The following is a 26,439-nucleotide window of genomic DNA, read 5'->3' as shown; positions in this document are numbered from 1 at the left end:
CCGAGCATGGATGAAGAATTCGCAGAAGATGTTCTGATCGAATGGGACGTCATTCAGGTTGACGGTGGGATGGGGAACGTAAATGACATCGAGGCGGTAAACATGACCATCGGGAGCGAGAGCAAACGGCGATTTGGAGACACGGAGAACAGAGGGAGACGAGGCAGGATGACCGCTGATGCCAATGCCTCCGACTCGTAGCCCCGGATCTATGGTCGGAAGAGCGAATGAAGCAATGTGAACCGGGTCGTGGGGCGGAGCCTCGCTGGAGCTGTCGACTTGAAGTACATTTGAGATGGCGGCGGATTCCACCGAGAATAGGTCCAGAGAACCCGAGCCCTCATGGTCGAGGATAATGAAACAAAGGGACGTGAGGAATGCAAAACGGGGTGCACTTCTCGTCGGTCGCGTGGGATCGTCGTCACCAAAATAATAGTCCTGGAGAAGAGTTATCAGCGTCTGACAAAACGGTATACTGTACTTTTTCGACCAAGGGTTCGTCACGCGTTCTCCGCGCTGGTGAACCGAACAAAATCCTGCGTGACCTCACGCATAACGCATGGTGAGCGAACAGTGACCTCGGCAGGCGCTTGCGCAGAATAATCATTTTTGCAAGCGCCTAAGTTGTTTTCTGAACCATTTACGGGTCCCGTCACGCTCACGCACGGTTTCTGAACCGTGACCCGGGCGAAACTGATGGATGACGTACATTTTTGATGAACCTTTGGTCGAAAAAGTACAGTATTGCAGAGCGAAAATCCTGATAGAGACGTACGAGAAACATGACTCCCGTCTTCCAATTCCACAACACCAGCCGTTGATACCGATGCGTCCAGTATGCAAGAATATCGTCCAACACTTGCACATGATTGTGATCGTTCGGCCATCCCGACAATGCCATGTCGTGCTCCATATAACATTCCAGAACGGGCATGCGAGCATCCGGGTGGGTCTTGTTGCTCAGGGTGCGAAGGATCATGCGAGCGTACGGCCCTTCGAAGCTCTCTCGGACGTTGAACAGGACCATTAGATCCTGCTCAGGGTCTACGAAGTACGACGCGTTAAAAGCCTCAATGTCATCGCAACGTGTGAGTTTCTCGGACTCTTCATACGTGGGGAGTCGATATAGGAGCGGTGTCTCCTCCTCTGTGGTCCAAAAGAAAGGTGCCTTTACGAAGTTTTGGCTGCTCCCCGCTCCACTCCTTATCGGTGGAGAAATCCACGATACGTGTCCACGAGAAAGTGCGTCATGAGTTACGAAGGTCAATCAAGCGAGTGAGACGGTCCTGTAGTGTGGAAGAAGGACGTTGTGTTCCATCGTCGACGAGACCCTCCGCAAACAGATGTAGTTCGTATTGTGTTTCGGCGTCATTGGTGATCACGTAATGTAAGTGTTTGCAAGTCTATTCGAAAATGAAGGTCAGTCAGTGGGAACATAAAGGCGAAAGAGAATGCTACATGCAGCGGAAAGGTGAAGTGCATCTCGTGCATGCGCGTTTCGACGAGCCAGTTTTCTAAGAATAGCAAAGACGATTTCATATGGGAGGGTGAAGATCGGTGCGGCTTGCAGGTAGGACATTTAGTAGAGGCGGTACAATTTGTTAGCTGTGGGTGTTAGAATTTGATGTTAGAACGCTCGAGGCTTTCGAAACAACTTAATTCGACCAGGCACCTCTTAGATAAATGCAGTCGAATAGACTCAAATCTTGACCTGTCCTATGACCAAGCCTAAACCTAGAGTCAACCTAGAGTTTACGAGAGGCGGCGTGGTGATAAGAAGGGCAATGTTGCTCTCAAGTGATAGATCTGCGTAGCATGTATACAGCACCAGAGAGGCCCTACAGTCAGGCGAAAGAACGAGAACAGAAAGAGAGAAAATACGCGCGCAGCGGCAGAGATTTCCGGAAACTCCCGAAAGCGTATGTGTCCCCTCAAGAAGTAGCGTAAATAGCTCCCCACAGGACTTTTCTCGTGAAGTGTAAGCAGAAATAAGTACAAAAAAACAACACCGAGCTCACCAAGATGGCGCGTTGCATAAATCTCGAGAACAAGGACACCATAAGTAGCAACAAGGGATAAAACTTGGCCAAAAGGCTGCACCTGCACACCCATTAAATAAAAGAAGGAGAGGATCGGTGCTGAGGACTCAAGGATCGAATAAGACATAGAAGAGAAACCGACTGAACTACTTTCAAAGCAGAGAAAACGGAAATAAAATGAACGAAATTCAAAACAGGGTCTGGATAATGAACGAAGCCATGTTGTCCGTTATCCACACAGAGTGCACGAACGCTCTAAGCGGCAGCCGTGGTGAAGAGGAGGGTCGCCGTGGAAGTGGAGGCCGGAACCGAAGTATTGGCCGTCGCAGAGGGCGATGCCGTCCAGAATGTGGAGGTCGCGTTCCAAGCAGAGGCCGTAGTCGAAACAGACTCGGACGCGGTCGGCCATGCAGACACGGTGGAATTGGAAGAAACGGACGCCGAGGACCAAGCGGGGGCCGAAACAGATGTAATAGGGCTAATCGCATCCGAGTCGATGGGGAGGGCGGCAGCAGCTCCATGCAGGAATTCGAAAGGTGGGTTAACGGGACCGGTGAGAGCCGGAGAAGCGGAGGTAATGGTGACGGAGGTGAGGCCTGTGGCAGCGGCGGAAGAGCATGGGCCGTCGTCAGTCCAGACACCAGCGGCTCCGCCTATCGAAGAAACCATAGTAAGCATATTGTGAAGATATCAAGCATTCAAGATAAAGTAGCCAGAATGCTTACCGGGAGTATCGGCCTCAGTCCACCACTTCGCGGTCCAAAGGTGGCCGTTGTAGGAGACTTTGTCACCGCCGACGTATGCGACAGTGGAGCTCCAAGCGGAGACACCACTACAGCCGGAGCCGCTGGAGCCAGTGCTAGTAGTGGTCGGGGAAGTGGTAGTCGGAGTACCACCACCACCACCACTGATAGGGAAAGCGGAGCCACGAACGGTTTTGATCCAGGACGCAGTAGCGTCAGGGTACTGCCAAACCATGACACCGCCGTTCTTTCAAGAATACTTGTCACTTGGACTGCGAATGATGTGATAAGCAACGGTACAACATACCCATCCAGCGTTCTTTGCCTGGGCAACACAAGTGGCGAGGGTAGCAGGATCGATATAGCCTGAACCCGAACGAGTTACTGAGAGATCACGAGATTTAAAGTGTGAGGAGACGTACCGGTAGACGCGTCAGCAGTGGTAGCGGGCTTGCCCATGACAAGCTTATCGGATGGGACAGCATTTGCCGCGATTTGGAGGATGGCGGTCTCCGGGTAGGTCGACGAAGAGGCGGTGACAAGACCGTCGCACTAGTAAGTCATGCTATCAGACGACACTCTGGTGCAGCGCCAAGAAAGTAGTATACCGTAGTATAATCAGAACCCTCTGCGTGAGAAATGGCGGATATACATCAATGAAGAACTTCAGAGCGAAAACGAATTGCGCTCACGGTTGTAGAACTACTTTCATATTTGAGCAACGTGGTAAACATAAGGACCGAAAAAAGAGCATACCTGAATGTTGTACCAGTCGATTTGGCTGCCAACGCTCTGGTGGACCTTCAAGTACCCTTCACAATTGAAAGTTAGACTTGCATACCACAGCACACATAAACGGCCACGTACCTCCACCACCCCATTTGTTGGGAGCAAACCACGGGGCCAAAGGAGCGTGGGTGACGATGTATTGACCCACAGGGAGCTTAGAGCGGACGGTCTGGGTGAATGAGATCAGCCAGTTCTCAGCGTTGCCATTGCCGGCGTTGAAGGCGTCGAGGTCTTCGTAGTCGATGTCAAGGCCTGCGAAACAAAACCAAAAACGCCGCAAAAAGTCGGCTCTGGATCGACCATAAAATATCCCAGCACAAACGTACCGTCAACGCCGTTGTCCAGAACCCATTGGCCCATGCTCGCACCGAGGGATGTCGCAGATTCTCCGGCACTAGTAGCTGTGGACGATACCTGTCAGTCATGTCGATGGAGAATCATACAAAAACCGATCCATACGCTTATCAGTCGCTCCGAAAGCAGAGGCGACCAGAGCAATACCGGCCGCGTTGTATTGAGATTTGATTGTGGAACGCTGGGACGCAGAAAGACTCTCCCATTCCTGTACCTGATCAGCACCTCCAGTAGATAACAAAAAGCCCATGGCGCTGTGATATAATATTGCGGATTACATTCTGTATCACGCAAAGCGAAACAAAATAACGTACAAGACGTTGAAACCCGTAATTTCAGACACCGTGGGAGGGCCAGTTTCGCCATTGATCCAAGCGTCCCTGGATTCATGGATATGATATGAGCGTATAAGGTCAAGAAATAAGAGAAATGACTGACTGGTAGACGACAAAACGAGGAGCACCAGTGACCAAGCGACGGGTCAGGTCTCGGGTCCCGACGGGGGCCTCGAATGGGGCTGCCATGACGCTGGTCATGACAGAAAGAGTGGTGAGAAAGGCAGCTAAACGCTTGAAAGAGGAGGAAAGCATGTTGATGACGATCGTAAAGAGTGTAGAGCTAGGCGGTAGCTTGAGAGGACTCGCTGTAGAGCAGGAGCTTGAGGTGAAGGTGACCAGGAAATCTATTCTGGCATATATAGATCTTGGACGGGTTTCGCTTTGTAAGACATGGGACAGCTGTCAGGAGATGTGCGTCCTTGCCAGCGTGCTCTCCTATCCAGAAGCACTAGAGTTACCGACGGTAACGACTGGGCGGAGTGGTCAAAAGCGCGAATAATCAGTTACAAGGGGTACATTGTTGCACCAACACGACGGAGTATGGGACAGCAGCCGCCCAGCACAAGTCCCACCGCGTATTGCTAGAGGACATAGATTGCTTCTGACCACTCGCCAAACGACGTTTCCTCTCGGATTCTTTGCATGGAAAATGCGGCTAGGCATTCCCGAGGCATGTGCGTCGACGTGTTAGGCCATTTAAAAGCAAAGACACTGAACACAGTACGTATACCCCTGCCGAGATTGAGAACGGCAACCGTGACACAAAACACAACGGTGAGGAGCATCGTATCTACTGAGAATTTTATGCAAGATCCATATCGGAAAGGCATGCAGCGGGCCACAAGGGCTGGTCAACGCCCAGAATCCCATATGTGGCAGTTAAGTATCTCGAGGCATAGCAAAGATAGAGCAGCCCAGAAACTCAAAGACGACCAGTGACGCGCTCGGACATGACGCGCGTTCTAAAAATGACCAACAATGCTGTAAGAAACTTGGAATGTCCGGCGACTGCTCCTTCTGCCCATATGGGCGACTGGCAGCTTAGCGGAGAGATCAAGTGGGAAACAAGCTACACATGCTCCCGACTGATCACCACAAGAATAACGAGGCCAAGCATGATTCTTTAAAGTAGAGACCCGCTCTCGGCGAATACGTGAAGTCACCAAAGACAGTAGGACAGGCGCTCGAGTTTCATACTGGACAGATATAGAGCACGTACGAGAAGATGGTCAAAGATTTCTTCGTTATGGGTGTTTCACCTTCCAAATTCAAGATGATACATCATATTTACGTCGAAATTTCGTCGGGGGAAACGTACCTGGCATGCATTAGAAGGCGGTAGACAGTCCGGGGAGTTTCACTCTGGACTGTAAAGACGTGTCCCCGCATCGGGACACGTTCCTGTAGACCTGTTTTGTGCGCTTTTTTCGGTGCTGTATTCGCCACGTAGCGTCGCGCTGGCTAAAACAACGGTGATGAAGTCGGTTGCACGAGCTAGATATAAACATATGTGGATATGTGTAAGGCCAAACCATTAGTAAAAATCGTCCAATAGCACGCGATGAAGAACCTGTAGTCTGCTCTAAAGTACGTTGGAAAAACCTGATCAGAGAGAAGCCGGCCCATGTGCATTCAGCCGCTGGACAGTATAGATCCACAAGCAAATGCCCTCACCTCGCACAAGGGAGGCTTGGCTGCCTGGAAACTAGCACAGGTCAGTAAGGCAGAATAAAGTCAGGATACTAGCTGACGTACCAATTCAGCGACTCCAAACCACTCGATCTGTAGATGACTCTTCCACTGGACCAAAACAAGCAACATAAATCCACAAGGTCCGGGACTGGCGCACTCAAACAACGGCTCTCAAGCTTTACAAACTGGTTACTGTCGATGGTAATGTTGCGATGTGGAGGAAAACGGGCTCCGGATGAGGCGCTAGCAAGGGTTCTCGAGAAATATTGAGGTTATATACAGTAGAGCAATACACGACACAAGGTCCAGAGAAACAGAAGCGAGACGATACAGGTTGCGATGTAGAAACGACGCCGAGACGTGAGAAACAAGAACTGAGAGCGGGAAGAGCCGAATGTCGACCGCCGAAGCTGAGTCACATGACGTTGTGACACTGACACTGTGCACGCAAAGAAACCTTACAGTACAAAACTGTTCATAAGTATGGGGGATACGCAGCATAATCACCAAGACGAGATGATAAACTCACCACTACATCAACTCCAGGAACTTCGCAATCTGTGTATACGCGTCCAAGGGCCTTGTTGATGGGGCACCGTATTCGTGGGGATACGGAGCGTAGCCTGTCCTCAACTTCCCATCGACTCTCTTTGAGAACTTGTCCGTCATCTCCATGATCAGCATATGCTCCTCGTACGACCGAGGTTGAATCTGCGAGGCTACTTCATAGAACTCTGGGCTACGTTCGACCGAACCCGGAAGGAAATCAAGCGAAACGTGCGGGGAGACTCCAGACTCGGAGTCCTGGACGGTGAGAGGGGTGTCGTCCCATAGATATTGCCCTGCGCGGAACCAGACCGGCGTGTTCGTGTCAGACAGAGCGTCGTCTGAGGGAGCGAGACCCAATTCCTGTAGATGCCCGTCCGCCGCCTCAAGCAGTGGATCAGACTCTTCGTGACGGAGATCTAGCATGTTTTGAATCGCCTCGCAGCTTTGAGGGTCGAGATCAAGAGATGTCGCAGAGCCAGAGAGTATGCGTTCCGACCAGTCCCCGGAGATGCCGTCAAGTTTCGCGCGGAGCCTTCGAAGGCGTACCTCTTGCAGCTCTCGAGGACATTTTGTTCCTGTCCACGACGGTGGGATGAAAGGATACAAAGGGATGACGTAGCTGGATATCTGGGTGGAAGAAGTGGAAAGAGAGGTCCGGTCATTTTCTTTAACCGGATTCTGAGCCATAGTGCTTGAAAAGGAACGCAAGGACGATAGAGAAGAAAGACGAGGTTGGAACTGGGGGAGTGTTTGGTAGGAAGAGAAGATACGACAGGCAATTGAAGGCTTGTGGGGAACAATAAAATAGCCAGAGTGAGGTTGTGTTCACATGAAACCGACGCAAGAGCAGATTCGACGCGCTTCAAGGCCGTGGTGATGTGTCAATCAGTCGGAGAAAATCGGGAACGAGGCTCCGGTGTCGAGTTTGACAAAGAAACAAAGGAATGAAGGACCGTTTGACCAAAAACACGGCTCAGATGAAAGGGAGTACGTACACCGATGGAATGAGTCTCTTCTCGTGGCCCAAAGTGACGCAAGAGGGCACAGTATCGATGGTCCAATAGATCCATTCGGGTCGCTCATTGTTCCACTGTGCCGCTCCAAGTCGGTGGCTCCATTTGGATCGCCGCAGTCACTAATATTCCTTGCGTTACGTCTACGCGGGAGATCTGGCAGTAAGATGCGATCCTGATATCTTCAAATGGAGTCAATGTGCCTTGGAGCGACTGCAGTTCATAGTCGTGGTGAAGGTTGGGAAAAGAAACTTGAACATGGTGCGTGCGAAAGTGTAACTTACGTCGATCATGAGGCACGCCACGTGGTATTTTCCAGTGGCCCGTGCGTAGTACCAAGGGGGCGGCAGCCCCCAAGAAAAAGACCTTATCTTCCCATAGGCTTTATTCACTGTAGAAGGGAATTCTAAGCATTTTTGTGGGGTCGAAAGCCTTCCGGATTAAGTCAGGAAGGGGGGAAATATGCCGATTTTCGAATATTTTCTGAGTATTTTTCTGGAATGCTCGCACTCATTGGAGCATTTTCCAAAAATTTTGACCTCGGCCAGACCCCCCTCCCCCCCCAAACTCCTACCATATAAGGAAATAATTACCGGATTAGGCAGGACCCAACATCAGGTCTTGGCTCGGGGGGCTGCCGCCCCCTTGCGTAGTACGTACCATCGCTTTTGTGTAAAGGAACTCTGAGTACATTCGAGCACTGAAAGAATTCACGTAAATTTATCCTCACAAAGGGGCGGGCTGTACGGAAATTCTGACCGACAATCTAAGGTCGTGGCCCTTGGAGCACAATCGGCCCATGTCCCGTACGCAAAAGCAATGCGTGGCGTACTTCGATTCAAATATTGTACAATAGATGTAAGCATGGGAAATGTGATAATGGGGCTCGCAGCGGCACAGGCTGCAGTATACAACGCTTCTTCCACTCGAGGAGCGAACGATCCCAGCGCCGTCGAACCTTGAGGAAAGCGAACAAGAAGCAGAAATTAGTCAAGTAGTCGTGGCAAACAGGCAAATGGTTTCGAGTACAGACAAACCTTTGGTGCACTACATATCGGCGACTTGACCGATGTAGTCATATTGTTCCTCGAACCCTACGAAGAACAAAGTAAGCAACACTGTCATGAACAAATCGAGGAAAATACTGACAGGCAGAGTTTTTTGGGTTAAGAGGTTGTTCCGGAGCCTTTCGAGGAGGGATGTAACCTCGCTGTGGTGACTCGAGAAGATGAAGCCACCAGTCAAGTTCCTTAAACTCGTACATCACTCTATCTAAAGGTTCGAATCTTCGGCCAGAAAGGCGACGTTTTGGGGGAATTGGTGCGCCGCCGATCGCGTGGGATTCCCGTGCTGCCTGCTTGTCGATGAGCATATTGTCAGATCGCTCAACCAGATTCATGATTCTCATATGCTCGACGTAGGTGCGAGGTACAACATGAGTCACATCCCAGTCACGCGAGGCGTATCTTTCAACGGGGTGGAGTAAGGGAGGTTCGAGTGAGCCATCACTATCGGGGCTCGCGAGGAACTTGTCCCACGGGTAGAGATCGGACGAAGACCCGTCTGGATCGGAAAGGTAGCAGCCGTCGTTGGGGTCAGAGGGTTCGTCCAAGACAAGCCTACCCTGCCTCGCGAAATCTGACCACGAAGTAGTTTCAGGTAGCGCATCGTCAGGGGGGGACAGTATGGGGAAGCAGGCTGCCAGTCTCGAGCTGCAGAGGTCAGGTACTTTTTGGTCAGCAGTAAAGCGAAGATCAGCAGATGCAGCAGCCATGAACTTGAAGGCTTTAACGCGGTCCTCTTCCGACATGCAGCGACAGACCAGCTCGAAGATCGGAAAAGGTATCCCACCATGCACTAGCGAAGGTGAGACTGAGGGGTAGAGTGAAGGGTCCATTTAGTGAGGGTGGAGTAGAAGGGGGAAAGTTCGAAGGAAAGGCTCAAAGGGATGCAGGCTCAAGAGAACTAGAGGGTAATTCGGTGTCGATTGGGCCTTACATAGGCGATTGAACATAGCCGAAAGAATGGCTCTTGTAGATGCGCTGACACGGTCACGTTTTCAAGACACAGATTGAACGGCGACTTTCGGGAACGTCCAAAAGAAAACCAGTGGAGGCCGACGGAGATCCTAGCAACATAATGACTCGCCCTAACAACAGGGTGTAAAGAGATATGCCAGATCGCAGGACCCGTTAAAAGATAGACACGTACGTATGAGTATCGAACCGCTCCCCCCAGGGTCTACCAGCTTGCGGTCACTTTCCCAGTCGAGCCATTCCCGGTCCACTCATTCCGTTCACTGTATCTCGATTTCTTGCACTTGATTACGAGAACTGTAGGACGCTATAAAGCCGATTGTTCTGGAGGAGAGAGGTCGACATGGAGGTCGATGTCGAAAGAATCGTTATCGATGAAAAGCTTGTGCACCATGTTTTGAACCTTTTTCAGGCGCCACAGTGGCAAGGCGGATTGAGAGCGCATTATCAAACGGTGAAAATATTATTCGCTGACAATGAAGTCGTAGGGTAGTGATCAAATAGAGTAGTGACAGCAGAACTTTGGAGATTATGCAAGGCAGCGAGAAAGCAAGGGAAAAAGCACCATAGCATGATACAAAGCAAAGTATATAACACGACGAAGTTGTGTAGTCCCTAACGGCGGTCGCCATCTATAAAAGACTCTCTGAACCTTAGGGAGAAAGGCGAGAATGGAAATACTGGACGTCTATGGCCAGTGTGAACTGAGAAAGGGGACGGCTCCGAAGTGTATACCACCGACAAAGCAACGCAAGCGTCGCTGCCGTATAATACCAACAAAAAGCCCTCAAAACTTCATATGCGACACCACCTTCTTAATCCCCTCTACAACCTTCGCCTGTCCACTAACGAAGAAGGTCCACCGAATCACCAAATCGCCGTATGCCATGACCTCCCCGTCATCGCTAACAATCGGTAAACCCCCACCAGGAATTCTCGTCCCATTCTCCAACGCACTCCTGATATTTTCCGGCGTGTGCGGTACCGGCACTCTCATATCCTCTCCCGTTATCCCCGTGAACGCAACCATACTTCCCTTGATGCCTTGTCTCCCGCCGTTGACGCCGCCCGAATGTATTAGCTCTTCGAAGGCAGCTTCGGACCATGGAAGCTCGACGACCATCCAGAGATGTCCATAAACGGAGTCCAGGATCTTGAAGTATGGATGTGGAACGGGGGTGACGGAAAAGAGGATATGAGGAAAGGGATCACCCGCAGGTAGGAGGGTCGACGGTTGGACACCACGCGGGATCGTAATCTGTACCGGCAAAGTGGTAGGTCCCTCCGGAGAGTCTACGAGGGTAGTATGAGGTTGTGTGATTTGGTACGTTTGCGTGTTCCCATGGTATATTTCCTCCAGTGTAACGTTGAGAGGGAAGATCCACTGCTTTTGTTTCGGTCTCGGTGGTGGGGCCGCTCTAAGCTCATCGCGAGAACGCAGGCGTGGAAGTAGCCCGAAAACGCTGGAAGGAGTCGGAGGAAGCGGGGGCGGTGGCTCGGGAGGATTAAGAGGTGAAAGTGGCGTGATGGGATACGGCGGGACGGAGGAAGGATCGATGTTGACGTAGTTGGTGAACATTTTGAAAGACTGACGTTGACAGCAACGTGGCGGAATCGGAATCTTCGAACGTAGGTTGGGGTATACGGGCGCGTGAGTAGGCATTGTGTCGCTTTAGGTCACCGTCAATAAAAGCAGGAATAATTTAGAGTGAGACGGAGTACTGACTGCTTGTGTTCGGCACCACTGCCAGCTTCGAGAAACGAATCTCCGGACTCACTCCTCGATATATCCAGCATCACATACGTCGGAGACACCGAACGTGACGGAAGGATCGGAGGTTCAGGCCCAGCCCTTGGTCGAGTAGTCGGCGGAAAATCCGTGTCCAACCGAGGTAACTCCTGATGATGATGCTTGGTCTTCGTCTTGGGAGAAAGTATCTCGACGAGACTATCTACCGCACGAGGACGAGATTTCTTCAGCTTATTCGGCGGTCGTTTGCTCTCTGGAATGACGGGTGGCGAGCTCAAGGGCGTTGACATCAAAGGGGATGAGCTATTGGGTGGCGAGCTGAAAGGTGGAGAAGGGGTTCGACGTGAGGGAGGTGAATCTTGAGGAATGTAGAAGTCCGGGATGGGCGATGAATGTCGGGCATCGTAAGAATGCGTCGAAACTCGTCCAGGGGCGTATGGTGCAGTATCAAAAGAATGAGGTGAAGAACGACTGTGGTCTACGCCATGGACAATCGAACCCGTCGAGCGAGGTGGGCTGGTAGAGCCTTGAAAGAACGAGTCGGAGGGGAGAGGGGCGCTGCGAGGAACCGGAGGAGACCGTGCAGGGTAAACAGGTGATGGTTGGCCGGATGCTGCTGACATGGGTGTTGCTGATTGCATGCTGGCAGGACGAGAATGAACATGTGAGTGCTCTGAGAATGGAACATGAGCTTCGAATGGCGGTCCAGGAGGCGGTGAGGCAGCTGAGGCCCCTGGTGCAGGATGTGGTAGAGGTTGAGGAGAGGCAAGGAGAGTCTCGGAAGCGCCATGATGCCGATGAGGACGTCGAGATTTTCGTTCGGCCTCAGGTCGAGGCTGTTGTTCCCGTCGTTCCGTTCCTGGATGAGGCTGTCGTTCTGTCTCTGGAGGATCCTGTCGTTCTGTCTCTGGGGGATGTTGTCGTACTGTTTCTGGAGGAAGTTGTCGTTCTGTCTCTGGACGAGGAAGTTGTCCCGCCTCTTCACGATGCTGTCGTCCCGCCTCTGGACGATGCCGCCGTTCCTCCTTTGGCCTATGCCGACGTTCCTTCTCTGGCCGATGCCGACGTTCCGCCTCTGAGAGGTGCTGTCGGTCCGTCTCTACACGAGGATCTCGCCCTGGCGCTGGCCGATTTTGTCGTTCCGCCTCTGGACGAGATTGATGGTCTGCAGCCGGATGAACCTGTTCCGCCACCTCCGGACGCGGATGACGCTCTGTCTCCTGACGGGCACGTCGCTTCTTTTCGTGACGACCTTTGCGATGCTCGGCAGTAGCAGGTTCAGTGCGCGGAGGAGCAGGAGTAGGTGGCGGTGGCCCAGGCGTGTGCTTGTGTTTAGATCGCGAACTCGGCTTCTGTCGGGTATCTTCTGGCATGGTAGCATTTCTGGGTCCCGGGGACGGACGGGCAGGACCTCCATTCGGAGCAGAAGGACCTGCTTCGTTTGTATCCGGGGCCATATAGGCATGCACAGCACGGGGAGACTGAACAGGAAAGTTGTCGTCTGGCATCGTCGCGTATCGAAAGGCGGGAGAACGTCGCGAGACACCTGGGATTACGGACTGGGTCCCTTCCGGGGGTGTAGGGTTGTGGAGCATCTTGTCTTCAGTCGCGGTGGAATATCGGAAGCCAGGATTAGGCATGATATGATTTATGGGTGGCGATGTTGCAGAAGTCTGAGACGGAGGTCGAGCCGACGCATGAGATGGAGGTCGGTCGGACGCGTGAGATCCTGGACGTGCCGAAGCATGGGATGGAGGTTGCTGCGAAACGTGGGAGTGAGGTCGTTCAGAGGTGTGAGAGGGCGGTTGCGCGGAATTATGGTGTGAAACATGAGAGGTCGGTCCTGGTGCTGCAGAAGCGCGGGATTGACGGGGCGCATCTTCTGGTATTGGCCTCGGGGATGTATTAGGAGACGGAACCTTGACCTGGTCGGTAGATGTCGATTCGGGTGGCGGAGCGGGAGCGGGAGCAGGCGGTGAAGGAGGGGGCGGTCCTGCATCTGCAGATGGTGGTCTACGCTTGTCCGAGTCTGAGAGTCGAGGACGACGACTGCTCTTTCCCATGAGTATATCGTATGCGTCATGGATCTGATCGAGATGGATCATCGAGGATTGAACGCTTGAGCTTGCACGTTACACGTACCTCAATGAAACGTTGCGTCGCATAGTCCTTGTCCTTCTCGGTAATGTGACGATCGGGATGCCATTGAAGAGCCTGTTGCGGAAGGTCGGGAACCACGGCTAGTGGAGTATTAATGAAATCGAACGTACCAATCGCTTGAACGCAACCTTGATATCGTCTTCAGTTCCTTCTGGCGCCACACCTATCACCTTCAGCGCATCTTCTCTATTGAACACGAGCTTCGGGATGTCCTTATTCATGGCCTCTGCTATCTATTATTCAACGCCGAGTCGCCACCAGTCTACAGGGAAAAACAACGGCAACCAAGCACTAGGAAACGAGAGCGGTGGTTTGTCAAAGACGAGGAGAACATGGAAGAGGCAGAGAAAGAGTGGATGCGGCATTGAGGAGCATCGCGTTATAACGGCAGAAACACGAGGCAAAGCCTGTGCGCGATGAGTACACGACCTGTTATAGACATCAACGATGCGTGTTATACACGTGTTGCTTTGAGGTCATCGGAAGCTAATCGTGGTTCGTCTTCTGACTGGAGTTCATTCCAAATCGGTAAGAGAAAAGATAAATCGACGACTGGTTTCCGCACAACAACCTGGCGAAAGAGAAAGCTGGTACTTATACGTCCCTACGGATGCTGGCTCCCGGTGGCCTCAGAGGTGCTTCATCATTACGAACAAGATCCGGGCCTGATGATCACAAGTGACCAGCCAGTCTGAAGACATGCAAGTTCCCGATGAGCATCCTAGAGCGATTGCCATTCAGAGAGTAATGACGAGCAACCGTCTCTACATCGAATGGGTGGTCCATTCGCAGTTAATTACACGTGTGCGCCAGAACTAGGTCGAAAAGAGAAGTGAAAATTCTCTAGTCAATCTCCAGTACACAAAGGAAGACTGCTACCTTTGTATACGGGAGACTGACTCGACGGCGGTACGGTTGCCACAGAGTTCACCCTCTGTTGACGCGCGTCGCGCGTTCGAGCCATTCTCATGCTCGCCAATCTTGTGCCCCTCTGACCGATTTTCTGAATCATTCTCTGCTGTTATGAAGCCTCATGGGCCATTAGGATGCTCGTGAATGCATATCCAATGACATCCATCCCTTTTTATGTAGTATAAACCGACTTCAGGCTACGAAAACGCACAAAACGCATTCAGCGGGCACAAAAGCTAAAAAAAGACATTGCCGGATCCGGGATGCACCCCGGAGGTGGCCCAGCCGCAACCCGCCGCATGGGACCCGCCACACCGCTTCAACTTACTCTTCTTCCAAGTACTTGGTGGACTGGTCTCATTGAATTCACTGGGGAAACTATAGGTAGGTATGTTATTTGTGATGTGTCTATACCCAGACGTAGCTTCGGATCATCGTATGCACGATCGAAGACACTGTTCTGGTTTGGTCGCGACAATCGAGTTGAACGCGGCACCTTAGACTCCTACACTCCTCGTAACGAGTAATAGATACAATGGATGGGCCACCTTGCGGGTCTCCTTATATGCACGGTAAATTTTATATAGCATATATATTTCCTGGGCCATTTGATGCGTGGCAGCTTCAGTCCTGGATTTGGGCCACTGGATTGCCACACCACACGAGAGACCGGAGTGGATACCGACGCCGTCTCATTTCCGGCCGACCTCCGGGATATCCCGGATTTTTTCTGGGCTGGCCGAAATGCGATTTCGGGCTCCTGTGGTATCGGTTTGTGCTCTAGGCAGCAGATATGAATTATGGAGACCAAATGAGCTATTCAAAGCACTTCTGGGTTCTCCAAAATGTGAAAATCAGCGCAGGAGAGGCACAAATCGAAGTTTGACATGGTCTGCATTCGAGCAGCGCGTCAACAGACCGTGAACTCTGTGGCAACGGTACGGCGGTCCTACCTGCAGGACCAAATGCATGGCATTCTTGCGCGATAGGGTGTGATGATAAGGCGATCGTAGCAGAGAACCGGCAGAATTATATCTACTCAACGGTAACTCACAGCTGTGATATTTGCATGCTTTCGCTGTTTGACTCGGAATTAGAGTTCGTAGGATCATGGTGGTGAAAGCGAGAAACAGTTTCTGCAAATATTGACGTCGTTAGGCGATCCCAAACTTCGAAGATAAGATAAGATCCGGGGACACCATCCGCTGCCATCCGAATGAAGTTGATCCTGCTGTTGGACGGTCAAGACGGCGACACCTGGCGACAATTTTGCACGGCGGCAAGTATATTTGAGCCCTTTCATTACCTACGAACTGTGGTACGCAGATGCCGCTTCGTTGCCTTTTATCTTGCTACATTCACTGCTGAGAAAGCCATTGACCAATATCACCACTTGAGCCCGGCCCATTTCAAGGTGCAACTGGCGAAACAAGGTTGCCAAGTTGTTGCCAAGGGTTCGAGACACTCAGACAAAGGCTGTAGGTGGTTGTTACGTTTGATGGACAATGACACAGTGTGCCAGCCCAATATGCTCCGGTCCGAATACCTCAGACTTTTTCGTGCATATATAAGACAGCCCCTCACGGACCTGAGGGGTTGTCGACTACTTCATTCCCATCCCCTCATCACAACGCTCCTTCTCTGAGTATACTATTGCTACTGCTCGTATTCTCAGGATCATGCTGTGCGACCACTCCTTCGCCGTCGAGTCTCTCCCTATGGAGATATTGACTAAAGTCTTTCGTCTCGTCACCAATTCGGCTACCGTCCACATGCCCGCCAATTCTGAAGCCATCGACACCATCTCACAGGAGCTGTCCGAATTACCTCTGCAGTTATCTCAGGTGAACCGACGCTGGCGATTCATCGCTCAACACACGCCCGGTCTTTGGGGCCACATTTATGTCAGCCATCGTCGGCTGAACCACAGCGCTCTCCTTGCACATCTCATGTTTTCCAACGATAACCCTCTCGACGTCACAATTCGGTGGCTTCCTTCCTTTCCTTGGTTGCTCTTCGCTGCTGATGAGAAGGACGATAGACTGCTCAAGGCTATCTACCGACAGGCGGTAGTGAAGTATGGGCATGATATGGGCGATCAGTTGGGATTGCTGCTCGAGCACATCGAGCGCTGGCGTTCGGTTCGAGTGGTCTTAGACGACGCGGATATGATGGAATCCTTCGCCGCACAGTGCTACACTGCCACTGCACCCCAGCTCATCTCCCTAGACCTCCAATACATCCTCCCACCCCAAGTACGCAACCTCGCCGTGAACATCGGTCGGAGCAATGGCGACCTCGTTGGCTTCACTGGCGTTCGCAATTCTAGTCTCAGCTCCCTTCGCCTCGACGGGGTTACGTTGACGTCTCCTCTTCCCTCGCTTCAAAGTCTCACCACTCTGAAGCTCTACAACTTGGGCGAGGAACAGATGCCGCAATTACATGAGCTGTTCGAAGTTCTGCACGAACTCCCCCACCTCCGCCGACTCTTCATCCATTCATTCGTCGTCCAGGAAGAGCCTCTGGAGGTTTCGCCGGCCGACATCGTATGCCTCCCAGCCCTCGAAGTGCTCTCCATCTCTGACGTCTCCGAATACTGGCCCGAGTTCTTCCTCGAGGGCACCTACTTCCCCAACCTCAAGAGGCTTTCCCTCGACATCTGGGAACGCACTTTCGATGGCTTTCTCACGACCCTTCACAACTGCTATAAGGATATGGTCGATTATCACGGTGCCGACCCTGCGTTTCACTTTCCTGGGTCGATATTAGGCTCCATCGAAGGGCTTCAACTGGGTGAATTTGGAGGCGCTGAGGGGGATTCGTATATCGGCGATAAAGACGAGCAAGACGTCTTCGGCAGGCTCATCAACGTTCGCTTCCTCGTCCTCGACGTTCGGAAGAACCGGGATCACATCTCGAACCTCGTCCAGTATACTCGCCAATTGACAGCCGCTGATAACGCGATGAATCAGGCCGACTCCTCCACCCCTTCCTCTACGACGTGTATGCCTCTCTTGAGCACTGTTCTGCTTCAAGGGATCAAAGGCGGGAATATGCAAGAGATCCAGGACCTGGTCAAGACGAGGAAGGAGATGGGCGTCCCGATACAGCGACTTCTCATTCAGCCTCATCGGTCAATGATCACGGACCCGAAAAAGCCAGCAGACGAGGCTTTCCCCGCCGAGAACGTTGCCTGGCTCAAAGCCAACGTCGAAGAGGTTCTTATCTTCGACAAGGATCGTCTGCCGAGTCGGGAGAGGGTAGATGATATGTTGGATGTGTTGTTCGAGGTGGAGGTCGAGATGGGGGCCGAGAATGGTACGAGTTTTGTAGACGTCTTTCGCGGTATGATGAAATTGTGATACGGACTTTATACTTACAATCGCTGGACGATTCGTTGTGGGGGTAGCCGAAATTTCTTCGTTTGAATACAGTTTCACTGATAGGTCTTCACAGCGATGGCTCGGTCCTTACAGTCTCCCTTCTTCTACGCTCCATACTATATGTTATGATTTTCATTGAATACTATATACACACGCAATCCACACCGTTCGTTCCGTTCCACAACATCATTCATGCCACTATATCAGAGCTCTGGTGCAATAAAGAAAGCGAAGGACAAGGTGAACTCACAGACAACGACACCCGTCACCGAGGCAGAACATCGAAGTGATGCGTCAGCTTTCCGTTCTCCGGCACGGGGTCGTCTTTGCGTTTTTGATTTTTCTTGGGGGTACTGTTCTGTTCCGTTCCCAACGCAGGAGCAAGAATTATCAGATGAAGCAAACGAGAGAAAGGCATCGCGACTTACCGCATCAGCTGAAGGCTTAGGTCTAGCGCGCGCGCAGGTAGGGCGCATGCCCTGGGAGGCGGACGGGGGCGCCGCAGGCTGAGAGGACACAGCTTGCGTCAACGTCGACGCAGTGGGCACATTCTGGGACGACGACGATGACGACGACGAAGCCTGCGTGGGCGTAGCGGATGACGATGAAGCCTGCGTGGCGGTAGCGGACGACGATGAATCGTGCGTGGCCACAGCGGACGATGGGGATGCCACCTGCACTGATCCTTCACCCTGCGAGGACTGCGCTTCGATATCGGGATCCATCTGGGCGAATGCAGACTCTATCCCATCCGGACGTCCATATACAGGTTGGATGAACTCGGGTAAGTTCAGACGTGCATTCTGACATCAATCGGGCCTTGGTACCTAGCGGTGTGGGAGGCAACATCTCAGGTTAGCAAAGTATGAACTGTGGGAGGACGTACCACGTCAATTTCCTTGTCTGGTCCTGGTGGTCGTGAGGCCGAAGTATATCGAACAACCCCGGAGGACAAGTACCAGAAGAGACATCAAGCCAAGCTTTCACATCCGCCTCTGTCGAGAGTATCACTGGCTGCCGATTCTTAAGCCACATCATCTCTCGGTTGGCGTTCGTGGACACCACCGTGAAACGCCATGTGATATCAGAAGGATCGGCAGCTGTCGCGCACTCGTTGTACAGACCAGCGAGGAACATGACACGATCGTCGACAAAACGAATGAAGTAAGGAATCTTAGAAGTGCCGGGTGCTCCAGTGTGATGCCATAGATGATACCTAGAGCCGTGTCATAGTCATTCGTGCAGTCTGGTAAAAATTGAGGAGCAGACGCACCCTTGGCCAACCCTTGGCATACTATAACAAATCGCTTGGAATCTCTCATACTTCTCAATGCGCTGACATTACCTATTAATCCCTCCGCACCAATGATATAAGTCGTAGCATCCTTGATCAACGATGACGTGCTGAGCATCCTCCTCTAAGACTGGAACTGCTCAAGGGGTGGTAGCATCCGATGCCGTTGCGTTGGTGGCACCCGCCACAACTTCGCAAAACGTCGCAGCGCCCGCTGATGCGCTCCCTGTCCTTTTGGATATCGCTATCTGAGGAGGTAAAAATTCGGCAGCGTTCCAAACAGCAGATGAGGTGAGGGGTAAACCGACAAAGACAAGATCAGTTTGAGATCAGTCAAACCATCCACCAAGAAACCCGCCGCGAAGGAGTGCAAAGCCAACTTGAAGCCAAGGCGGTGGCTAGGAGCAGAATCGATGGAACAGATGAAGGTAGCGGCGGCACGGTGGGTACGGTGGAGGTATAACAGGTTGCGGCGAAGTTGACGATCCATATTCCAGCCTGCAAATGAGTTGGATGCGGTATTTGTACTGACGCTCTTGCTGTTCTTTCGGCTTTCTAAGTAGTTTCTGAGTGAAATGATATAATATTCTGATTCTTCTGATTTTTTCACGACACGGTATCACTTTGGGGGAACTTAGGCGACATTTCTGTGTGGCGTGGGGACAAAAGTCAAAATAAGCGACGCGACAGAGGCCCGGGGACAGGGGACGTCGCCTAACTGCAGAGACGTACAGTATGCCCCAAGGCATAGTACGAAGAACAAGACGAGACGTAGCCACATCATTCAAGCTACCCCCATCCGTACCATTCATGAGCAGAATGGCGGCATTGCCCTTTGGCCCGATGTTGTATCGCGGAGTAAATTGTTCCTCGTCGACCCAGTCCTTGTCAATAGTAGGGAGATCAACCAGCTGGCTCAAGCGATGTCGGACCTCATCGTGCTACAGTATAGAATTGGTTTTGATATACGATGCATATCGCATAGGATATAGATATGATATAATAGAACGTACCTCGTAACCTAAAGATATTCTGTAGGCGGCCATGACGCGGTGAAATTGAAGATGGAAGGTGGAGGTAAGTCGTGAGGAGAGAGTTTAGCCGTAGCGGGTGGTCTAGGGTTAGGGTTAGCATAGCTTTGACCGGAGCCGATGACTTTGGACCTCTTTGGACTTGTTGTTCGACGTGGAGGTCGAGATGGCGTCGGGGAATGATACTTGCTTCATGGACGCTTTTCGTGATATGATGGAACTATGATACGTACTCTATACCTAGAATCGCACCAAAGTCGCAGAGTCTTCATCCTTTGATTACGGTTCACGGCGATGCTCGGCCCTCTACAACCCCCCTTACTGTACGTCCCAGCAGTTAGACGACGCTTACATAACGTGGGAACTCCCATTTGGCGGGAGACCCGCGCAAAATTGGCGGGGGCGATGGGCCCCTTGGGACACCGGACGTCGCCTAACGTCTGGGAGGTACAGTATTGTACGTTCCATACTGTTTTTTATGATTTTCCATAAATACTATATACATAAGCATATATTCACAATGTCCTACTGTCTATCACATCCCTCAGACCGGTCGGCGAGCCCCACCACCACTCCGAACACCCACACACGAACGATACCGCTCTCGAACCAGCGAGAGCTTCAACGTATACCGCGCTCCAGGCCTAGAGTGGACCCCACTGGATAAGAGGTACGGTACAATAATCAAACCAACACGAGCGAAGGAAGACTCACTTGCGAGAGCACTTCTCACTGACTTCGACCATTGAAGTAATGGTCAAGCTTTCCCTCCGGCGGCACTGGTTCGCCTTTGAATTTCTTGGCTTTGGCAGCCCGGCGCTTTTCCTGCACAAAATCGAAGCACTAAGTTAACGCCAATGAGACAGCAATATACGAGGACTTACTACGCCACCCTCCACCTTGGGTCTGGCATGCGCACGGGTAGGACGAATCCCTTGAGAAGCCGGAATGGAGGTTGCAGGCTGCGACGGCGTAGCCTGGGTTGACGACGATGCCGTGGCGATAGCCTGAGACGACGAGGACGCGATCTGGGTGGCCGTCCCGGGCTGCGACGAGGACACCACCGTCGACCCGCTGGCCTGCGGAGGCTGCACTTCCTCGATATCGGGAACTATCGATGCAATCACGGTCTCTATCCCATCAGGACGATTATGGACAGGCAGTGTGAGCTCGCGGGAGTCCTTGCGTGAGTCACCGAGTTCCTTCGGCACCTGGTACCTAGTATAACGAGTAGCAGTATTTCAGGTTCGTAGTGTAGAGGAGAGGGAAATACGTACCATGTCAACTTCTTCTCCAGGTCACTCTGGTCATGTGGTTCAAAAAGGTGATGTAGCTGCGGAAACGAGAGACCAGAGGAGACATCGAGCCAAGCGTTTACATCTGCTGCTGTAGAGAGTATAACAGGCTGTCGATCCGTGAGCCATTTCATCTCTGCGTTGGCCTTGGTAGTCACGAGCGCAAAACGGGATGTGATGTCCAAAGGATCATCGGCTCTCGAACACTCGTCATACAGACCGGCGAGGAACATGAGTCGGTTGTCGTCGAAACGAACAAAGTAAGGGACCTTGGAGGTGCTTGGCGGTGCAGTATGATGCCAGAAATGGTACCTGGGGTAATAAGGCGGAAAGTCAGTCTTGCAGCATCAAAAAGATCCAAATATGAGGGGGAGACGCACCCTAGGCAGACTACAGCACAGCGCTTTGAACCCTTTATGCTTTTCCATCTCATTGAATTCTTCCTTAACATTTCTGCGCCAGTGAGGTAGGTCGTGACATCTTTGATCTGGTGCTTGACCTTCTGCTGGGCGACCATGCCCCAAGGCATAGTACGAAGCACAAGACGAGATGTAGCCACTCTATTCAAGCTAATCCCGTCTGCACCATCGGTACCGAGGAGAATGGCAGCTTGACCGCTTGGTCCGATGTGATGTTGTGGAACAAACTGATCCTGGTCGATCCGGGACTCGATAGTGGGGAGATCTACCGAGTCTCTCAGGCGACGTAGGAGCTCTTCGTGCTGCAGGATACGATGATTAGCATTGATATGCGATGCATATCACATATAATATAAAAACATTATATAAGGACAGAGAACGTACCGTGCAACCTAGAGATATTCTGTAGGAGGCCATGTTGCGGTGAAATCGAATTTGGATAGTGGAGGTAAGTTATAAGGAGAGAGTTTAGCCGCAGTAGGCGGAGTGTGAACCTGTAGACGTAGGGTTAGGGTCAGCACAGAACCATTTCATTCCCAGCTTGTCCCATACCATGCCCTCACGAAACGTAGCATCTATCTCATCCCCGATACATTCCATACGCGTTATTTACCTAACAAAAATATTGCTCTGCGTTTTTGGCCTCAGTCATGCGCACCGGTGTTTGTTTTGGTGCCACTGTGGCAAACCTCGTGGGAATGCTCATCGCACGCGAGTCTTTTCCATCGATTTCATCTTTGAATGACTGTCTGCTCTGAGTCGCCATGTCCTCCTCCCGAACGCAATCCGTAGTCTCACTCTAGGCTTAAATCATAGAAGGCTATCCAGCCGACTGTTAGCATATTTCGGACAGACAGGCGCCTTTGATATTGGCAGGTATTGTTTCTGCCCTTCCATAACACGCCCATACTTATATTGATCAAAAGCGAAGTTCATTACTGATCTCCCCCCATATCTCCGATTTCTCATCCACCAACACAAGATACAGATTGTCGACACGATGTCAAAGCCTAGGGTCTTAACAGTCTTCTTACTACAGAAACAAAGGGAAGTCCTCTCAGGCTGTCCCGCCAGTCCACACGTATGCTCAATCGATCGCATCCCGCCCGAGGTCTTGTCCGACATTTTCTTGCTTGCGCAAGGGCCTCGGGTCTTTCCCTCTGACAGTATCTCTACTCTCGCCTCCGGTCTCCCGATCAAAGTCTCACATGTGTGCAGATCTTGGAGACAGACAGCTATCCTCACAACAATTGTGGACGACCATTCAAATTTCTCATCGTCGACTGAACGACTCCGCGAGCATCAGTCTCTACTTGGAACGCTCTGGCAGTCTCCCTCTTGACATCACGATATGGTGGTATCCGGCCACGGAAGAGTTGAAGTTCACCCATAGCGACGGACGAACCGCGCTCTGGGAGAAAATCGTTTGCGAATACCGTCCCACCTTGCATACACGACTCGAAATTGTTCTTGGACAGGTCGCGAGATGGAGAGCATTTCAGCTCGTTCTTGAAGACTGGAACCTGCTTCAGTCGAACGTTGCGTGGTTCTCTGGATTCACTGCTCCCCAGCGCACTGCCTTATGGCTGTCGTACTGCCGCGTCTTGCACTCTGGAGAACCTCGAGGCCGGACGCCTGTGCCGGAGCCGTTGGGTCCGGTGTTCGCGCACGACGGCGTTCCATCCATCTCATATTGTGTTATCGATGGCGTACATCTTGGGTTGGCGCCACTTTCAGGTCATATTCTTACACATCTCTTCATCCGAGAACAAAAGGACAGCCTCAACACGCCGTTCCAGGACATCATATCCATACTCGAGCATTCTCCCAACATTCGAACCCTCCATATTCTCGTTTGTGAGGGCTTTCACGACCCCCTTCTAGACTCGACCAAACGAATTTATCCACCTTCACTCGAGCAGCTTTTCCTCGAAGATGTCCGGCCAGTCTTTGCCCACTCCCTTCTGAAACAAATCGTGGCGCCAAGCATGCGCATAGTAAGGCTCGGGTTCACCAATGGGTTTTTCGATGCCCTCATAGAGACTTTGTCCGTACCATACATCCACTCCGGTAGATCAGTGTTGCGGTCGGTTGAGGCGTTAAGAGTTGACGCAATAATACTGCTACGGACGGATCCCGACCCTGCAGAAGAAATGTACCATGATTTCGACAGTCTTCGGGTCTTGGTGATCGAGCGGGCCCTGAGTCGTTCGTACTACCGATTTCTACCCAGCATCGTCCGACTCACTCGTTCGTCACTCTCACTCGCTTCCCAATCCGATCACACTCCCGCGATATGCATCCCCCGCTTGAGCACTCTCGTTCTATCCGATCCGTTCAATCCGGATATAGACGAACTCAAGGAGTTGATCACTATACGGCGTGCAGTCGGTGCCCCCATCAAGAGGCTCCTGATTCAGATAGACTGGATCATCATTCCCTATCCGAGTTGGACGTTGACTGGCTTGCTCACAACGTCGAAGCCTTCGCCACGTTTCGTCCGTCCGGATCCTCTTATGCCACGCACACAATTGATACTCTACTCGAAACGGTGTTGGAAGCTGATCTGGCTGCAGAAACGGAGGGTGTCTCTTTCTTGGAGGTCTTTTCTGGATTGTATCAGTGTGGCGAGTTACGCCCATCTCCTTCTTTCGTATTCATCCTAATTCTCGTCTTCATTTTTTCTTCAGTTCATTGCCTCCTCTGAGGTGTTTCGCTCCAGAGTCAGGTTCGTGGTCATAATCGGACTGTTGACTGGATTAATTTCTGATGTTCAGCGCATAGTTTTTCGCTTACCTTGCTATTCATTACGTGTGTACCTTCGCCATCAATCTTATGTCGAAGAGACGGATCCACGAGACATCCAAGCCTCGAAGTAAGCACCTGCGTCGAAGTCCATGGAGATGGTTTACCTACACAAAAGGTTTGGTGTGATAAATATTCATGGTTTAGGCCTTCGATGCATCGGCATATCAGGGATTATCTCTATCCTCTTAGCTAGCCTACCTTCGATCTATTTTCGGCTTCTCAGACCGGCGTCTGATGCTGAAAAGCCAAGCACCTGGAGCATCCCAAAAATATTGTGTCTCACAGCACTCGCCTCATGTACTACAAACAGAGGGTGCGATTCACCCCGGTATTGGCTGTAGTAAGCTTATTTCGATGACACTCACGCCTTCCTGAACCCAACCGCCACCCACGACCCAGAGAACTATGTAGTAGGTTCTGACATTCGCACGTTTCACTCCTCCGACATTCTCCCGTTCTGAACCATGGCTAACAACGCTCAACAGCCGCTGAGGATCAACATTCAAGAACTTCACATGGGTGCCTCGTTCCACAGCATTCTGTGCCTTATTCCATCTCTGGTCAAGATGCTGAACGCCACACTCGCGACAAACTTACTGCCGAGTGAAACCCTTCTCAGGTGCAGGCTACATCGGCCACGACAGCGGACATATTCCATCAACCTTTGTGCAGCTGCTCTCTCGGTCTATGCCTCGTGTTTTTGTGTCGTATGTCGTTTGGCAAGACCTGTAGGTCAAGTAGTCCACCGCCACTGGCCTCCTATCAAGGACTACCATCTCTCCACCTTCGATAGCCGCTTGATTACAAGAATTCATAGACTCATTTGGCTTGTCCTCCTTCTCGTCATTACTTTGACGCCACTGCCTTTCTTCTCAAAGAAAATGCCTCTCTCCAGATTCCCGTCCTGCTCTCCTGTATAAGTTGTGGAAGCCAAGACTCGGACCCAAATGTCGTGTCTAACTAAAAGCCTCATTCCGGCTAGCAAGCCTGTTGACTGTTGTTCCTCTGGTCCTCGAACATAGCTTCGAGATCACTAGAGAAACGTGATCGAGTACCAACATTGTGGTGTGACATCTACTCACTGACCTTCTACATTTCAGACGACTTTTGCAGCTGCGGGATAACACGGCGATCCACGATCGAAACTGACTACAGGAAAACGTTTCCAGGTATTGGTTTATCCTCGAGCTCTAACTTGAGGATCGACTCACCGACTGATTCGCCATCATATAGGTGTTCACAAAATAACTAGAACGAGCGTAAGTGTTGTTTCTCTGCACAAGCCCGTCGTTGTTTACTTGAGTACTTTATGTTCCTTATGTGGGGAGTTCTTGTTGAAACTGACTATTGTTTACGCCTTAGACACAGCTCACACTCAGCCGGGCCACAAACATGTGTGCCACTCACCCCCGATGACCCGTTGCTATCTCGTCCTCGCTACTCGCCGTATTCTTGCGATACCTTGTCGGATGGCCTTTGGTATTCTGCTATGGGCATTTACCACTGGAACTCAGACTCCTGTTTTGAACCTATTCGGTGGCGATCTGATCGACAGCCTCGTGCGCTTGTTGCGCAAAAGTGTGGCGCGTGTCTTGAGCCCTTCCCACCCTCCCACCTGTAATTCTAGAGATCTACTGCGTATAGCGCGTGCACTGTAAGTGCCGGGTATGACGTAGCTTCCGTCGTTGCTAGGATGACGAGTGCCACGTTCTGTGTCACACAACCGTTGGCACTCCGCTGCCCGGCTTTGTCTTTCTCTTTGTTCTGCGACGTGCCAACGGGCATTCGTCACCGTTTACGTACATAAGTCGTAGGCATGGTTCCAGTGCCACTC

The 26,439-nt window shown here is 51.6% G+C and overlaps 8 protein-coding genes across 8 annotated transcripts; 2 read left to right on the top strand and 6 right to left on the bottom strand.

Moving 5' to 3' along the window:
• Nucleotides 1-2,729: 2,729 nt before the first annotated feature.
• STEHIDRAFT_61806 (chitinase) lies at nucleotides 2,730-4,274 on the bottom strand (the record flags this gene model as incomplete). The annotated part of the gene is made up of 10 exons (XM_007306687.1): nucleotides 2,730-3,029; nucleotides 3,090-3,148; nucleotides 3,205-3,334; nucleotides 3,391-3,410; nucleotides 3,475-3,484; nucleotides 3,539-3,594; nucleotides 3,650-3,823; nucleotides 3,898-3,972; nucleotides 4,031-4,179; nucleotides 4,240-4,274. Coding segments are annotated over 10 exons (1,008 nt in total), but the record flags the coding sequence as incomplete, so codon positions are not given.
• A 2,212-nt stretch (nucleotides 4,275-6,486) lies between these two features.
• STEHIDRAFT_159709 (uncharacterized protein) lies at nucleotides 6,487-7,191 on the bottom strand (the record flags this gene model as incomplete). The annotated part of the gene is made up of 1 exon (XM_007307115.1): nucleotides 6,487-7,191. The coding sequence occupies one exon, from the start codon at nucleotides 7,189-7,191 to the stop codon at nucleotides 6,487-6,489; it is 705 nt and encodes a 234-aa protein (XP_007307177.1).
• Nucleotides 7,192-8,564: 1,373 nt separating this feature from the next.
• STEHIDRAFT_159708 (uncharacterized protein) lies at nucleotides 8,565-9,327 on the bottom strand (the record flags this gene model as incomplete). The annotated part of the gene is made up of 2 exons (XM_007307114.1): nucleotides 8,565-8,611; nucleotides 8,667-9,327. The coding sequence occupies 2 exons, from the start codon at nucleotides 9,325-9,327 to the stop codon at nucleotides 8,565-8,567; spliced, it is 708 nt and encodes a 235-aa protein (XP_007307176.1).
• Nucleotides 9,328-10,018: 691 nt separating this feature from the next.
• STEHIDRAFT_170484 (uncharacterized protein) lies at nucleotides 10,019-13,764 on the bottom strand. Its single transcript, XM_007307113.1, has 4 exons — nucleotides 13,574-13,764; nucleotides 13,446-13,517; nucleotides 11,280-13,390; nucleotides 10,019-11,223 (listed from the first exon to the last, which is right to left on the bottom strand). Exons 1-4 carry the CDS (start codon nucleotides 13,682-13,684, stop codon nucleotides 10,341-10,343), a joined length of 3,177 nt encoding a protein of 1,058 aa, XP_007307175.1. The 5' UTR covers nucleotides 13,685-13,764; the 3' UTR covers nucleotides 10,019-10,340.
• Nucleotides 13,765-16,054: 2,290 nt separating this feature from the next.
• On the top strand, nucleotides 16,055-17,737 carry STEHIDRAFT_113301 (uncharacterized protein; the record flags this gene model as incomplete). The annotated part of the gene is made up of 1 exon (XM_007307112.1): nucleotides 16,055-17,737. The coding sequence occupies one exon, from the start codon at nucleotides 16,055-16,057 to the stop codon at nucleotides 17,735-17,737; it is 1,683 nt and encodes a 560-aa protein (XP_007307174.1).
• Nucleotides 17,738-18,023: 286 nt separating this feature from the next.
• Nucleotides 18,024-20,098, bottom strand: STEHIDRAFT_159705 (DUF159-domain-containing protein; the record flags this gene model as incomplete). The annotated part of the gene is made up of 6 exons (XM_007307111.1): nucleotides 18,024-18,116; nucleotides 18,187-18,561; nucleotides 18,645-18,667; nucleotides 18,718-18,974; nucleotides 19,785-19,993; nucleotides 20,066-20,098. 6 exons carry the CDS (start codon nucleotides 20,096-20,098, stop codon nucleotides 18,024-18,026), a joined length of 990 nt encoding a protein of 329 aa, XP_007307173.1.
• A 714-nt stretch (nucleotides 20,099-20,812) lies between these two features.
• STEHIDRAFT_159704 (DUF159-domain-containing protein) lies at nucleotides 20,813-22,214 on the bottom strand (the record flags this gene model as incomplete). The annotated part of the gene is made up of 5 exons (XM_007307110.1): nucleotides 20,813-20,908; nucleotides 20,968-21,301; nucleotides 21,361-21,690; nucleotides 21,759-22,099; nucleotides 22,182-22,214. 5 exons carry the CDS (start codon nucleotides 22,212-22,214, stop codon nucleotides 20,813-20,815), a joined length of 1,134 nt encoding a protein of 377 aa, XP_007307172.1.
• A 699-nt stretch (nucleotides 22,215-22,913) lies between these two features.
• On the top strand, nucleotides 22,914-24,581 carry STEHIDRAFT_141005 (uncharacterized protein; the record flags this gene model as incomplete). Its single annotated transcript, XM_007307109.1, has 3 exons — nucleotides 22,914-24,382; nucleotides 24,488-24,525; nucleotides 24,575-24,581. The coding sequence occupies exons 1-3, from the start codon at nucleotides 23,006-23,008 to the stop codon at nucleotides 24,579-24,581; spliced, it is 1,422 nt and encodes a 473-aa protein (XP_007307171.1). The 5' UTR covers nucleotides 22,914-23,005.
• Nucleotides 24,582-26,439: the final 1,858 nt, after the last annotated feature.

The sequence above is a fragment of the Stereum hirsutum genome (assembly GCF_000264905.1).
Source record: "Stereum hirsutum FP-91666 SS1 unplaced genomic scaffold STEHIscaffold_12, whole genome shotgun sequence".
NCBI lineage: Eukaryota > Fungi > Basidiomycota > Agaricomycetes > Russulales > Stereaceae > Stereum > Stereum hirsutum.
The sequence above is the reverse complement of the archived record's forward strand: the minus strand, read 5'-3'. Positions and strand labels throughout refer to the sequence as shown.

What these genes read in the sequence shown, in the direction of transcription:
- STEHIDRAFT_170484 (XM_007307113.1), bottom strand. Translation starts at nt 13,684, where the DNA reads ATGAATAAGGACATCCCGAAGCTCGTGTTCAATAGAGAAGATGCGCTG. An exon ending in AGGTTGCGTTCAAGCGATTG is followed by an intron (nt 13,518 to 13,573) that starts GTACGTTCGATT and finishes CTTCCGCAACAG; the next exon opens with GCTCTTCAATGGCATCCCGA. An exon ending in CGACGCAACGTTTCATTGAG is followed by an intron (nt 13,391 to 13,445) that starts GTACGTGTAACG and finishes CATCTCGATCAG; the next exon opens with ATCCATGACGCATACGATAT.